Below are 14464 nucleotides of genomic sequence, written 5' to 3' on the forward strand. Positions count from 1 at the left end.
AACACAGCCCTGAGGGACTCCAAGCTCCTTTGGAAAAGAACGGGAAAGTGTCAAACCCACACAAACTTGGAATCTCCTGTCCATTAAAAAATTTTAATAAACATGGGCAAATGGATTCATAACCCATACATATATAGAGGTCTCACATAATGCCATACCTCTATGTTGTATCATGAGTTTTCTCAGTGTCAAAGAATATTGATACAAGATGTTGTTTGAGAAAGGCTACTCTGATTGACGTTTCAAGTCGAATCAGATGGTCCACAGTGGACCGCTGTCGTCGGAACCCACACAAGGTGGGCGAGAGGAGGTTGTTTGATTTGAGGAACAAAATAAGACGAGCATTAACCATCCCCTCTAAGGTTTTACAGATCTTGGGATCCTACCCAGGCTTAGAGAAAGGTAGGACAATAGCCTGTTGCCAGGCATCAGAAAAAACATTCTGCCTGATCCAGTTAAAAACAATCAGAAGAATAGCAAGAGAAGCAGGAGATAGATGGCACAGCATTTCATAGTGTATATCATCAGGTCCAACCGATGAAGGGCCAGTTTGAGTTTCACCGATGTAAAGGGACAATTACAGTCATAGAGGCAATCAGCTCGAAAGGAAAGAGGTGATCGCTCTGCCCGAGTCTTGATGGCCAATAAGGTGGAGGAAGAGGCAGAAGTGATAGACACATGGCAAATGTTTTCACCTAGAGTACTGGCAATGCTCTGGGTTTCAGCTACTTCTTAGCCATCAGAGAGCAAGATGGCCTATCAATGATGGCAGGATAGAGTTCTGTGAGAGCAGTAAAAGAGGGTCAGTTTGCTTGGTCCAGCTTCCACTGGGGCACATGTGTCGAGGTGGCATTGACCACAGCCAGTCTCTCTCAAAATTAAAAGAAATTTATCACTGCCTTGTGGATTATTGTCAACCCTCCATGAAAAATAAGAGAATGGTGAAGGGGAGCAAATTGAGAAATCAACAACAGTAAAGGACTGACTTGGTGCATGAAAATAATAAAGAGAAGAACTGCTATTGAAAAAAAGGTTGTGATCAGAGAGTATATGCTCTATGGAGCAAACCCTCCTATCAATTTCAGCACTTCCCCAGAGGGTATGATGTTCATTAAATTCCCCCAGGATTAAAAAAGGAGACAGCAGCTGTTCAATGAGAGCATCAAGGTCTGATTGATCATAGGTCTCTCCAGGTGAAAGGTAAAGAAAACAAACAGTGATGGTATGACCCAAGGAAATACAGATGGCTACAGCCCCCAAGGGTGTGTCGAGTGGCAAAGACAGGGTGGGCACATGCTGATCAACCAATAGTGCCACCCATCCATCACTCGTCCATCACACAGCCTGTCATTTCTGTACAAAGAAAACTGCCAAGTGGCAACTATATCAGCAGGTTTCAGAAATGTTTCCTGTAAGGAAAGATATACAGGATGGAAGGAAGTAATCAGTGTTTTGATGTCATCCAGATTAAAATGTAAACCTCGACAGTTCCATTGTATCAAGGTGGCCATTTTTATTTATGTGTAGTCAAACTGGATGGAAAACCCTTCTGCTTATAACCACATCTTTTTTCTTTACTGTCTTTATTCAAATGGGGTCTGTCAACCTCCATGGATCCTGCCCTGCAATTAAAATAACCTGCCTTGATGGTGACAGGTGGGCGTGGTGATGTAAATGTCAGGATGAGGATACTGGTTGGCATCATAATTCCATCTTTGCAAGTGGAGATATGTCTGACTGCAGAAACTCCTTGAGTGGAGAAACCAGCGAGGATCTCCGATTTGGCGATGTTCTTCAAATCCTTATCAACAATAACTCCTCCTGATGAATTCAAAGTAGCATGAGGTGTAACCTCGATAGGTGTATCCCCATTTGCCTTTGAATGCAAGAGAAGATCACTGTGTTGAAATGTGATAGAACTTTAAGTTTGCAGACTCATAATGCTAGAAACTGGTTTTGATACCTGTGGTGAGCATGTCACAGATTGTCCTTTGTGTAACTTTGTACTTAGCTACAAACAAACATCTGGAAAATTTAGTCGTGTTTTGTTGATAGCATGAATTTTAAAGCAACAAGGAAAGTGTTTCATTGGTAAGTACTTGTTTAACTCTGAAAATGTGAAAATCTAATAGCTGTATTGACAGTCAAATTCAATGACTTTATATGCTCCAACTTTTTAATGTATTTCATACAAATAATGAGTTACTACTTTTGATGGGGGAAAAATAATAAAATGTGTAGTATCACCATTTTCACTGGCTTGTGAATCAGTACCTTCTTCAAAAGTAAAAGAAAAGAAAAATAAGTTTTTTCAAGTCATTATTGAACTAACTTTGAATTAGTTCAGTTGTGAATACTCTGAAAGTTACTGTAAGATTTTCCACATACAAATAGGGAAATAATTAAAACATATTTCTTAAATTATTGAATACATAATAGTGTATGTGTGGAGGTATCTTGATTTTTTCATTTTGCTTCCAATGATAGATCTGAATTAGAGCCAGATACACAGTGCAAAAATATTTTGCATACTTTCAAACTTATAAGTAAAGATTTTATTTTAAATGCAAGACTTTCTGTTTAAATGTAAAAAATCTCAATAATTGTGAAGTTCTAATACTTACAACAGAAGAGTATGGTACATTACTATTAGTAGAAGATACTCATATAGTATATATTGAAAAATTGTTTTTTCTTTTATCAAAAATAGAGTGAATCATTATCAATTATTTTAATTTCTAAATGCAAATAATACCTTTACATTAGAAACTGAAGTATTTTAAATTTCTAATTCTACTAGATAGTGTCAATAAAACTATTTATCTCAGAATTATTTATACCAAATAAATCATATATATATAATCTGAAAATTGAAGTAAAAATGTTTGGGTTTATGCAATTTTCAGTAAACCTATTCTCATAAAAATAAATAAATAAATTTGCAGTACAAATAGAACAATTAGCTTCCATTGAAACTCATACTTGTTTAAATACCTGATTATTGAAAAAATCAAAAACAATTACAAATGCACAAATTTAATACATCTTTTATGTTTTCAGAGCTAAATTTTCTTTCTTCCAGCACTCCTGTTTTTGTAAAACTTGTAATAAATTATGATATTTTATTAATGTTGAAATACTGATGCAAAAATTAATATTTCATGAATTTAATAAAGAAACTAAATAAAAGTATTAACATATTCTATGGTAAATATAATGTATTAAATAAATACAAAAGAGTAAATATCAAGAAGGTTTTACTGAAAGTTTATGACAAGTATTTTTATTTGTTAATATGATCATTTAAATAATCTGGCACTACCTTTATGTGGATGAACACCTTATTGCATATAAAAGCTTGTTTAAAGTCTGAAAATTGGTAACTACAGCAGATTTAATGGGTGGTTGTTGAGAGTTATACTAGATATTTTAGATAACTTGGCTGGGATTTTTTACCAGTTTAATTTGTCTACTTCACTATTAATTAGTGCTTTACTACTATAATTGAGATTAGTTTATGTTGCTGACTCACAATTGGTTGCACTTTTTTTTTCTCCTTTACTTTCGAGAACAGTTACCTTCCCACAACTGTCTGCAGGCAGTGAAGGGTGATATAGATGTGGGGTGTAGGCTTGAGTACCCACATCTCACTCTTAATTTCTATTTATTATTATTTATTTTTATGAATTTCTTCATGTGAGACTGGTAAATGGAGATTAAGGCTGACAGACAGTGCACCCCTACCACAGTGTAAGTCCAACTTTCACAGTCACCTTAAAATCCTAGGGTATATTTTACATCCCACTTTACAACTTGTACTCTGGGGATCCATTTGATCTGTGTGTCATCTTTGTTTTGATTTATGTTGAGAGTTGTTTTGTTTATTAGAATAAAACTATTCAGAGGTTTCAGTTTACTGTTCTTTTGATTTTGTTTTACTTTTGACTGTTGAGTATTAATATTTCTTTACACACACACACACACACACACACACGGGTGTTCTAGATCTTATTCATGGAGGTAATGAATAATTCATGTATCCCAACACTTTTGAAGCACACAGACTCATGGAAAATATGCTATACAAACTATACAAAAAATGACATTCATATATAATCAGCATGTAGGTACAATAAACTCACTGAGGTTCTTGTATGGCTTATTTTCCTTGCATTTTTTTACAATCCAAATAAATAAATGTCACATTTCAAAATTTCTTTTGACAATATTGAACATTTTATGGATGTTATACAAGAATCTTCAAGTTACCAATAACACACACATACTGACACTATTTAACATTTCATTTCCTCTACAGGTCCTGAAACCTATAATCTTACCTTTCTCAAATATGTTAAACACATTTACACAAAACTAATTTAACTAAATATAATATTAATAATAAAGAAATCAAACCATATAAAAAATCAAAATGATGAAATACAAAAACCCAAAATTTCAACTTCCAAGTTATAAGATTTTGAAATTACTGACTTACTTCACAAAGCTCATGGATCTGAGACCGATATTTTAAAATTTCTGCTTCCAACTCCAAAACTTGCTCTGCTCTTTTTCTACTTGCTTCTAACTGGTTTTCTAACATTGTTTTAGTATCCATAAGAATTCTGTTGTTCTCTCTAAGTTCCTGCAAAAATATACTCATATTTAAGTACCATTATATTTAAAACCACTAAGCATTGGTGTGAGAAAATTTAAAGTACTTATAAGCCTTATTATCTCCCTTCATGACAAACTAGATACCATTTTAGCTGGTAATTTCTTAAAACTCCTTTAAACATATGTAGCTTAAGACAATTGGGCTTTTTTAAACTATCTGCAAACACATTAACAGACGTCTTTGAAAAATCAACTGGAAATAACAGTGATTGGTCAGATTTCTTTCTGTTCAACAATTAGATTATAAAGTTTCTTATTACATGGTTCACATAATTTTTTTTATCCTGTTTGATCTGTTAATACAATAAACTGAACAAACCTACGTCAGAGTATAAAAATGAAGTTTTTGTTTAACATATCAAAAATGTTTTATTCAAAACTATTCAAACCCAATTCAAAACCTTCATCCACATCCTACAAAAGGCATTACAAAACATCATAAACTAAAACAGTTACCCATATCCAAGGGAATGGTTGTAAGTCCTCAAAGTTTAAGACAAACAAAAGATGAACTTTCTTGAATTATTAGATAATTCTTAACAGAATTTATGTGCACCAAACACAATGTTCAGAAACCCAATGAATCTTCAGTTTGTTTGCAGTTTTGTTAACAAACATAATAATAAAAATGTCTATTATGGTAAATAAAATAATAATTTGATCTAATTTTTTTAATTTTCAGTTTGTAAAAACTCCTTACATGATAGGAAAAAATTAGTTATTTTTAAAACTTCCATAATTCAGCAATGCAAAATCCATTTTTAAAACCAAAACAATTTTTATAAAATTTAAAGTTGTAGGCCTGTGTATTTATTTAGTTACCAAAAATTTGTTAAAAAATTACCAAGATGAATGGAAGCTACAAGATTCTTCAAATATGACGTGTGAAAACTTAAATATTCATAATGAACTAAATCACTGATGTTTATTTAGATCTTTAATAAAATTCTTTGGCTTCAAAAACTGTTAATTTTTTTTAACTGAAAAAAGATTTTATACAGGTTAAAAAAAATAATGCACAAAAACTTATAAATTTGATACTTTTTCTCTTTATTTTCCATATTATAAATTTTTGTAACTTCAACTTGGCAAAGGCAGATAAACTCTGCAATTTTCCATAGATTTACAAATTATATTTTTCTAAACATCGAGTCTTTGCATATGTTATGACAAGATACAAGAAAGATCTATCTGAATTATCCCCACTGCAGCAAGTTTTTATTTTTGTGAAATTGAAGTAATTAAAAACATTTACAAATAACCTCCAGTCTCATTGCAATGCATGTGGTATGTACTGCAGTACACAATTATTATTCATACTTAGTAAGGTTTTCATGCTAACAAAACAATTAAACAAAAGATAAACATCTGAATCATGAATAAGTTAACTATATAATAATGGAATTGCTACACAGAGAGCTGCAGAATTTGTTCATACCACCATAGAGGTTTTAAATGCATGTTTGTGGAATGTTCTTTTTGAATGCCCTTAAATTACTCCACATAATTCTGCCTAGTTGTTTAATTTCCTTTTCATCTTCTCAGAGTTTACATATTAAAGCCCACACAACTTCAAATCTTTGTTTCACAATTTTGTGCAAATAAAGTCATGGTTGTGATTATTTTATCTCTTTACAGTTAAAATAGTTAACATTTGCTGTTTACTTAATATCACCATCTTGTTGAAAGATAAATGCATACCTAATGATTTATGTTCCAGAGATAATGGTTTGATGGATAAGAAACGTCTTGTATACATTAGCAAAGGTGTCATCAATTTTGATTGGGTGTGATGCAACCTCAAACTTGTCTGATCTTCCATCATGCTTCATTGTAAAGAACATTTCCAGCTTTGCTTATTCCACTGTTTGTTGTATGATACCTACTTCTACTTTTCAGTTTGGTTACCTCTTTTCAATAAGTTTTTGCATAGCTACATGTTTCTCAAGATCGTTTTAAGCTAATGAGTATCTATTATTATTCATAGTTTTTATAACACGGTCACTTTTGAAATCTGTAAGTTACCTCCACCTATCTCAAATAATGTTCTCTAAAATACTTAATATTACTTTCAAAATTTCAGTTTTCAACACCAGTCATTTCTATTACTAAAAGTGCTAGTTTCACAAATCCTCTTAAGAGCCCAGCAAACAGTTCATACTGAAACATGTAGTCCTGTCACAACTTTTTGTACGGAGTGTTCTTGAACAGCTAATACTTTGATTTCTACATACTTGTCATGTAGGTTTTAATGCTGAAAAATATGATTAGATGCACAAGTGGGCAAAGTAATACACAAGAATAATATTGATGTAGCACTTCATTGGATAATGATTAATTACAGTGTAAACTATCAACACATGGATTTACTCTTATATTTGTTTTCACTACATAGAGACAGCAGTCTCAAAGTATTTGCCTCTTTTTCTATATAATTATTTTCATAATTACTTCCATTAATGTAAATACCATGAAGTTTTATTGTAATTCATGGATGTTATTTTTCCTTGTTGACGTGGATACAGAGTTAACCTAGAACTCATAAGTTAGATGTATCTTATGAGATACTACTGGGATCATAATAAGAAATATTGTTAACAGTAAGGGTTCTCATGATGATTCAGTGCAATCTAATGATTACAAATTTCATTTGTATGTTAAAGTAATGTGACAACATTTGATAATAAAGTATTTCTAAAGATTTTTCTTCTTTAACTCTCAACACAGGCTCAGTCAATTTGACCAACTATGTGACCTCTCTGTATTAGTCTTTTTAGATTTAATAATTCTAAATTTCAATATTGTATACATCTTCACTAAATTTGGCAGTATTTCAGTTATTTTAAATCTTTAGCATACAAAAATCATATTTTTAATAAGCTAAAATAAAGATTTGTCCATGAATATATTGAATATTTGTTTTCAATAGTCTCTGTGTAAAGTAATTTTCATGTTAAAATTTAAAATACTTTTCCTCATCTCAAAATCTCAAATTTTCCTCAATGGAATCCCAAGACTTCTTAAATGCAATTCAAACCTTTTGCTCAGTAAAATTTTGTTATTCATTCTACTCATCTGAAAATGGAATTGGTCAATTTGACAGACCTTGTAACAACCAAAAAAAAAAGAAATAAATCTAAATTACCCCTTTTCTTTCTTCCTAGAAAGACTTCAAATTATAACATGAAACTAAATTCCTTTATCCTAAGTAGCTCTAAGTTTGTAACAATATACATGTATTTATTTAATTATATTTTGTTTTATTGCCCTTTGAATCATGTCCAACTACTGTCCATACCATTATAAGTTGTAAATCACTTGGGGCATGTGCAGTTTATGTTACATTATCAAATTACATTACCCACAAGCTAATACTAGTACAAGCAGCTCATGTGCATGCAGTGTGAAACTTTTTATTATACTATTATTATTTATTTTACTTAATCTAATCTTAAGTAATTTAAAAAGATCTCTATTTTTACATTTTAGTTACTTTTATAACTATGCATAAAGAATTAACATGAAAAATTCTGATTTGCTGAAGAAAGTTAATCTTAATTTTTACATTACTCACAGTATTGTACTAAACAATTTTTATTTAATTCAATAATGCACTAGACAATATAGATTAATAACATGCAAAAAAAATTAGACAAATTCCCTTACCTCAAATTTTTTCTAGCTTTCTAGCTCTGTAATATAGGAATGATGTTGGTTCTCCTAATGAAATTCACATTTAACAGTTCAGAACATAACATTATACACCATTTGACAGATGAAAACCTTGAGTTTATATTGGTTACAGATAGTATATAACTAAATGTAGGAGAGGACTATTAATGAATTACGAAAAAGAGGATGAACAAGTGGGTATGGCAAGAGGGCATCTGACTTTCTAATCGACAGCTTTGTAACAAAACAAAATTGAATATTATATTAAATGTGATTTGTCTGAGTAATGACAATTTCATAGAGTAATTTATGTTTTATTTTACCATTTTCTGAGAGGTGGTGGATAAAATATGGGTGATGGCATGCTAAGAAACAAATGTATCATGCATGTCACACACCAGGGGAAATTAAGGATTTTTTTTTAAATATTGCCTTGTAGAATTAACTTAACACTTAAGTACTATTAAGATATGGATTTTAAGATAAGATTTTATACTAATTGGTATAACAAACAAAAAGTATTTTAATAAAAGTTTGAATGTAAGACACTAAAAACTTGTATTAGGCACAGTAAAAATACTTATAAATAATTTCAGTTCTGGTGTATAAAGTTTGATTAACTTTAATAAGATGTAATTTTTCATGGCTTGACACACTCAAAATACCAGTCTCTTCATGAAAAAATATATCAAAAAAGAAAAGATTTTTTGCAAATTTCTAAATATTTGAAAATACTGTAATACTTAAAGGATTTGTGAAAGTTACACAGCAAAGTAAATTTTGAAATCAAATATCAGAATAGAACCAAAAATATAATATAATTATATTAAGTAAAATTTGGAAAGTTAAAGACCAGTTCCTTACTAAAATGATAGAACCATAATTCACAAGTTTCCCATGTTAATTGGTATGAATGTCTTAGCTACGTAACATACAAAAGCCATTTCTGAACACCTTGATATCAATTGTTTAACAATATGCTATGTTTAAACCTTCAATTACATGCAATTCAAGCAGTCATTAATAACGGAATCAAGTAAACAAATACCATAAATAGTATGTGTAAGAATGTTTACAGAAAATACAAGAAAATATATACAGTAAGATAAAAATAATCACTAATATACCACCCTGTTTCTTCAATCAATTAGCTATGATAACTTGCACTGTAAAATATAGTTACTCAGAAATAAGTATCAACATCTGGAAATTTACATTTGAACATGTAAAACCTACAATCACATAATTTTTACCTCAACCCTTGTTTTATAGAATTCTAATTCAGTCATTTTATCTTTATACTTTTGGACTTCATTTTCTAGCCGATCAACCTTTTGAACCTAGAACAAACAAGAAGAAAAATATTTTATTAAACGTATTATTAGATGTACCAACAATAAAACAAATCTAGTTGATTTCTAATTATAAAATAAATCTATTTTATCAATTGAAATCTATTTTATTTATCTACAACATTCTCATTTTGTATTAATATTCTAACTTGTGCATATCTTGCATTAAACAAATGTTTGAATAAGTGTGAATGACTGTTTTCAAGCAAGTAGAAAACTGAATAATTGTACTTACCTTTTCTTTCAGAATGTCAACTTGATCTCTATACGCTTGGGCTGCTCGTGTACTCTGAATCAGCTGGAGATTCTACCAGAGGGATATGTACAAGTATACATATTTTCTGAGCAATTATTAAAATAAACTTTTGTCATAAGTCTTGAACAGAATATAATTTAGAAATCTAAAAGATAATAAATAATTAATATTTTACAAAAACAAATCTTACCAATAAACTTACCACAACTTAAAATAAATCAAACATATCTAACTAAACATGAGAGGGTGAAATCAATTGAAATACCCAATATGAAATTTTGTTTTTAATTTTTTTAAATACTAATTTACTTAAACCCATAATACAACTTAAGTTATAATTTTCTTATACTGAAACAATATTTTCAATGGTTATTTACTTCTTCTCACGAACATAACTATCGTTGTTTAGTGCTGCCCAATATTTCCAAATGTTTTTTGCATGCCACAAGTCTTTCACTCCTACATACACCTCAGTTCATGTGGTTTAAACAATTCATGCATGTAAGGTATCATGCAATAAACCTAGACTGATAAACATGACACACACACAACTCATGTGGCTCCCTTTATGCCATTCTCCATAACTATCATTTCAAGTTTAGGCAGAAAACTAAACACTAATGGACAGTTGGGAGGAATGTTGGGAAGTGTGTAATTATCAGAAATATATTTTCAATGTAAGAAAATTATAGCTTCACAAAAGGTACCTTACTCCCACTCACTTAAGTAGCTAGAATCCCACATTGAATAGATATACCAATCCAAGGAAGAAGACAGAAGCATGTTTTGAAAGTATCTATAGGATACCCCTGAGAGAGAGAACCCTCTTACAAGAGGACAGTATATGGAGTATCTCACAGACTGGAACCACCTCAAATGCTTTAACATTTTCTGTATAATTATATGAGGGATAACACAAGAAGTGGAGCAACTACCAAGTGCACCCACCATGATCCACAACACTGGGGTAGTGCACTTGAAACAAACTGAGTGAGGAATCAGGGACACTCTGATCACATGTGCAAGGACTTATTTTAATTAATTCAGCTCTACATCTAAAACTCAATTGCAAGGAACTGACACCCATGTGGGGGTAAGATGAGGAATCCCAATCATTATGACAGCACACTCTAAAACAGCAGCATCCCCTCTGACAAACCCATGCAGAGACAAGGCATCCTTTTCGAAGTATATATGATCACCTACACAGGCAAAACACCACTGCCCTATTTTGAACTGAATGAAATTGTTAGTGTTTATATAGTATATCCCTCATTCACAATGATACTTAAGTGGTCCACCATTCCACAGGCTCGAAACTGGAAAATGGTAAAACTTTCATTCTTACTCCACTGGAAGAAACTGGGGGAGAAAACTTTGAGGATACTACAGTGGAATGTTCATACTGGTGAAAGTACAATGGGTGACCATGAAATCCTATTTGGTGACTGCCCTCAGACAGACAACAGATTCTAAGCACATAGAATCAAAGAGGAACTGGTTTATTTTGTCATAGCTTACCATAAGGCAAAGCCTGTGTCAGTCAAGATATGCAAGTACCCTCTCCCAAAAAAACACAATAATGCTCATCATGAAACAATGTCTGGAGAAGGAGGGGAAAAATCACAGTTTTAAATATGTCAAAAAAAAAAGGCTGAGGTAGGCCTAGCAGAGTCTGCAGTAAAGGTCTGGAAAGGCAAACTATAATGAGGTGGAAGAAAATTGACAAAATCCAGGTCATCTTAAAGGGGTTTGGTTGTCATAGCAGAAAGCAGGTAATATTAGGAGAAAGTAGGGCAAACCACAACCTGCAGGAGTCCAAACAAACTAAATTAATTGTAAGAAGTATAAATTAGAAAGACTTACAAAAGGAAGCGTCAATATAATGTAAATTTAAGTGTATGTGTAGTGAAATAAATATGTATTACGTTAGGTGTTGAAGAAAACAATACACTTAACCTAATGAACAATTTATCTATAAGATGAACTACATGTAAATTGAAAGTAATAGATGCTTGTTAAGCTTAAGTGAACTGAGCAAGACAAAGTATATCACTAATCTCAAAATTAGAAAGATCCTAACCTAACAATAAGTATATACAATGTTAAGAAGTGTGTGCATACCGTAACTACAGGAGTTCACGCAAACAAAGTTCATATGAAGAACAAGAGGTGAATAATTCAAAAAAGGAAATAGACATCATATTGTAAAATTAACTAAGGGTGTATTGAGAATAGCATATATACAAGATGTGACAATTAAAAAAACAATGTAGTTAAACTAATTTACTATATATCAGTAACAGAATTACAGGTAAATAAAAAATAACACTCACATTAAGCTTTATCTAATATTATAGGACAAAGGATAGAATTAATCTCCAACTTCAGACCTAAACTTGACTATGAATATTGACGAATCTAACTAAACCTCTGTTATTAAACCCAAATACCTACAAATAATATTAACAGTAAAAATATTCAAAAACCATAACAGTATAACATTTTATCTTTCAAAATGTGAAGTCCTCAAACCTCAGCCAAGGCCAGATGAAGATCAGCGTGTTAAAAGATCAATCTCCCAGTGACGTAAAAACAAAAATTTTCCCATCAAGAACTACAACCTGAAGCCTAGATAAATGTGCCAATAGAAGATGTAACCAGCAAAGTGGTAACTTAGAAACCAGATTTCAAAATAAATAACCAAACACAATCAGTTTGCAAAAAGAAGTAATAAGTCCATAATTGGCTAGAAATATAAACTAATTCCACTTCAGAATAATTTACCAAAATATTATGTATGATAAATACTAATCTTCTTCAAAGAAATTGATGCAAAGATATAGAGTAAAAAAAAAACTTGAAGAGAGCACAAACTAAACATAAGTACTACCAAACAAGGTGTGACAATTTGGTATAATGGCATAGAGGGAGGTGCATGTATGTTTATGGAGGATTTTTGCATGATTTACGTGTGTGAATTAGTTAAACCATGTAAACTGAGGGGTATGTAAAAGTCAAAAACTTGTGGTATGCAAAAATTTTCAAATAGAAGGCATTACTGAAGAAGAATAACTATGTATGTAAACACAAGTAATGTCCCTTGTCAGAAACCTGCTTACTGCTAACTGACAATGCAAAAACCTCCACATGTATATGCATACAATGCTGAACAAATGTTAGCTTTTATAAACAATGTAAAGATGACCAAACATAACATTAAAACAAATAATGGGGCTCAGCCAGATAAATCCTTAATAGTATTAGGTATTTGTCAATCACGAATGCTTCCAGAACCTGTATCCCAGAATGGCTGATATGAGAGTTTCCAAACCCTCTATTTGTTAACCTGAAGATGACCTAGGAAGGTTGAAACGTTGTTCTCTGCTTATCAGTAAAAGTGTTAATACCCATACCAGCCATTCTGAGATGCATTTTTATTTCAAGTGAGTTTTTCGTCATCAAGAATTGCATGCAGAGCTTTTTGCTTCTTTCTTTCTAGTTAAGCACAAAGCTATACAATGGGCTATATATACTCTGCCCACCACAGGTATCGACACCTGGTTTGTAGCATTGTAAGTCTGCAGACATACCTCTGTGCCACTGGGCAACAAACCTTTTGCACAAAGTTGTAAAAGGTTTGAAATTTCATTCGTCTATTTAATAAAACTCATGACTTAACATATTCCAGTGCTTCTTGTTTATTAATAAATCTTCAAAAAATTACTTTTCAACAAAACCCTTTTATTTACATGTAGCTGCTTTAGCAGAACATACAAAAATTGGCAATACAAAGGATAGTTTAACCACTGAACCATTTGTTAATTATAAAAATGGTACTTTTCTCTGCTACTAACCTCCTGTTTCAGTTTATTTGACATATCTTTAGAATCCTGTAGTTCTTCTTTAAGTTCTGTAACAGATTCAGTTTTTTCTTCTCTGAAACAAAACAAAATTTACTCATAATGAAACAAATGTGATATAATTCACAGAAGTTAATGAATTTATCATTTTAATATTTAAAAAATGCTACTTAAACATTAAACAGCATTTTTATAAAAACATAATTTAAACAAATAAGCTTAACTTCAGTTGCCTAAAGCACATTTATAATTTAAATTGTAATTGCACTGTTTTATTAAAAACTGATAATAGAAGTTAAATAAAATGAGATAAATTCTTTAGCACTTTCAACAGTGATCTCTTCTTTGTTAAAAGCATTATAAACGTTTTTCATTCATGATGAAGTGCTCTTTTGATTCATTATTTTTTTAGTTTTACAATAATAACATCAAACATATCAGCAGTTATTCCCACCTTTTATTTAAACCACTTTACAAATTAATATAATTAAAGTACAAGCATAGACTTCTTATGAATATCTATTTTCACAGGAACTCTACTGTGAAATATAAAATAAAATAGCAATAAGTAATGTTTGTTTGTGTTGTCTTTTTAATTTCACGCAAAGCTACTCAAGAGCTATCTACGCTAACCGTACCTAATA

At 31.2% G+C, this 14464-nt stretch overlaps 1 protein-coding gene across 14 annotated transcripts in view; it reads right to left on the reverse strand.

Annotated features, from left to right (window-relative positions):
• Positions 1–14464, reverse strand: part of LOC143256077 (uncharacterized) — a 135735-nt gene that overhangs the window by 86164 nt on the left and 35107 nt on the right. For all 14 annotated transcript variants that reach the window (XR_013031037.1, XR_013031036.1, XM_076512812.1 and 11 more), the window contains 4 exons: positions 13815–13896; positions 9937–10008; positions 9603–9689; positions 4499–4645 (listed from right to left, as the gene is read on the reverse strand). Coding sequence is in view for 12 of the 14 variants with exons in the window: in XM_076512812.1 (XP_076368927.1) it covers positions 4499–4645; positions 9603–9689; positions 9937–10008; positions 13815–13896 (388 nt within the window). In the remaining 2 variants the exon portion in view is untranslated. The remainder of the gene's footprint in view (positions 1–4498; positions 4646–9602; positions 9690–9936; positions 10009–13814; positions 13897–14464) is intronic.

This window comes from Tachypleus tridentatus, chromosome 1 (assembly GCF_004210375.1).
Source record: "Tachypleus tridentatus isolate NWPU-2018 chromosome 1, ASM421037v1, whole genome shotgun sequence".
Taxonomy (NCBI): Eukaryota; Metazoa; Arthropoda; class Merostomata; order Xiphosura; family Limulidae; genus Tachypleus; species Tachypleus tridentatus.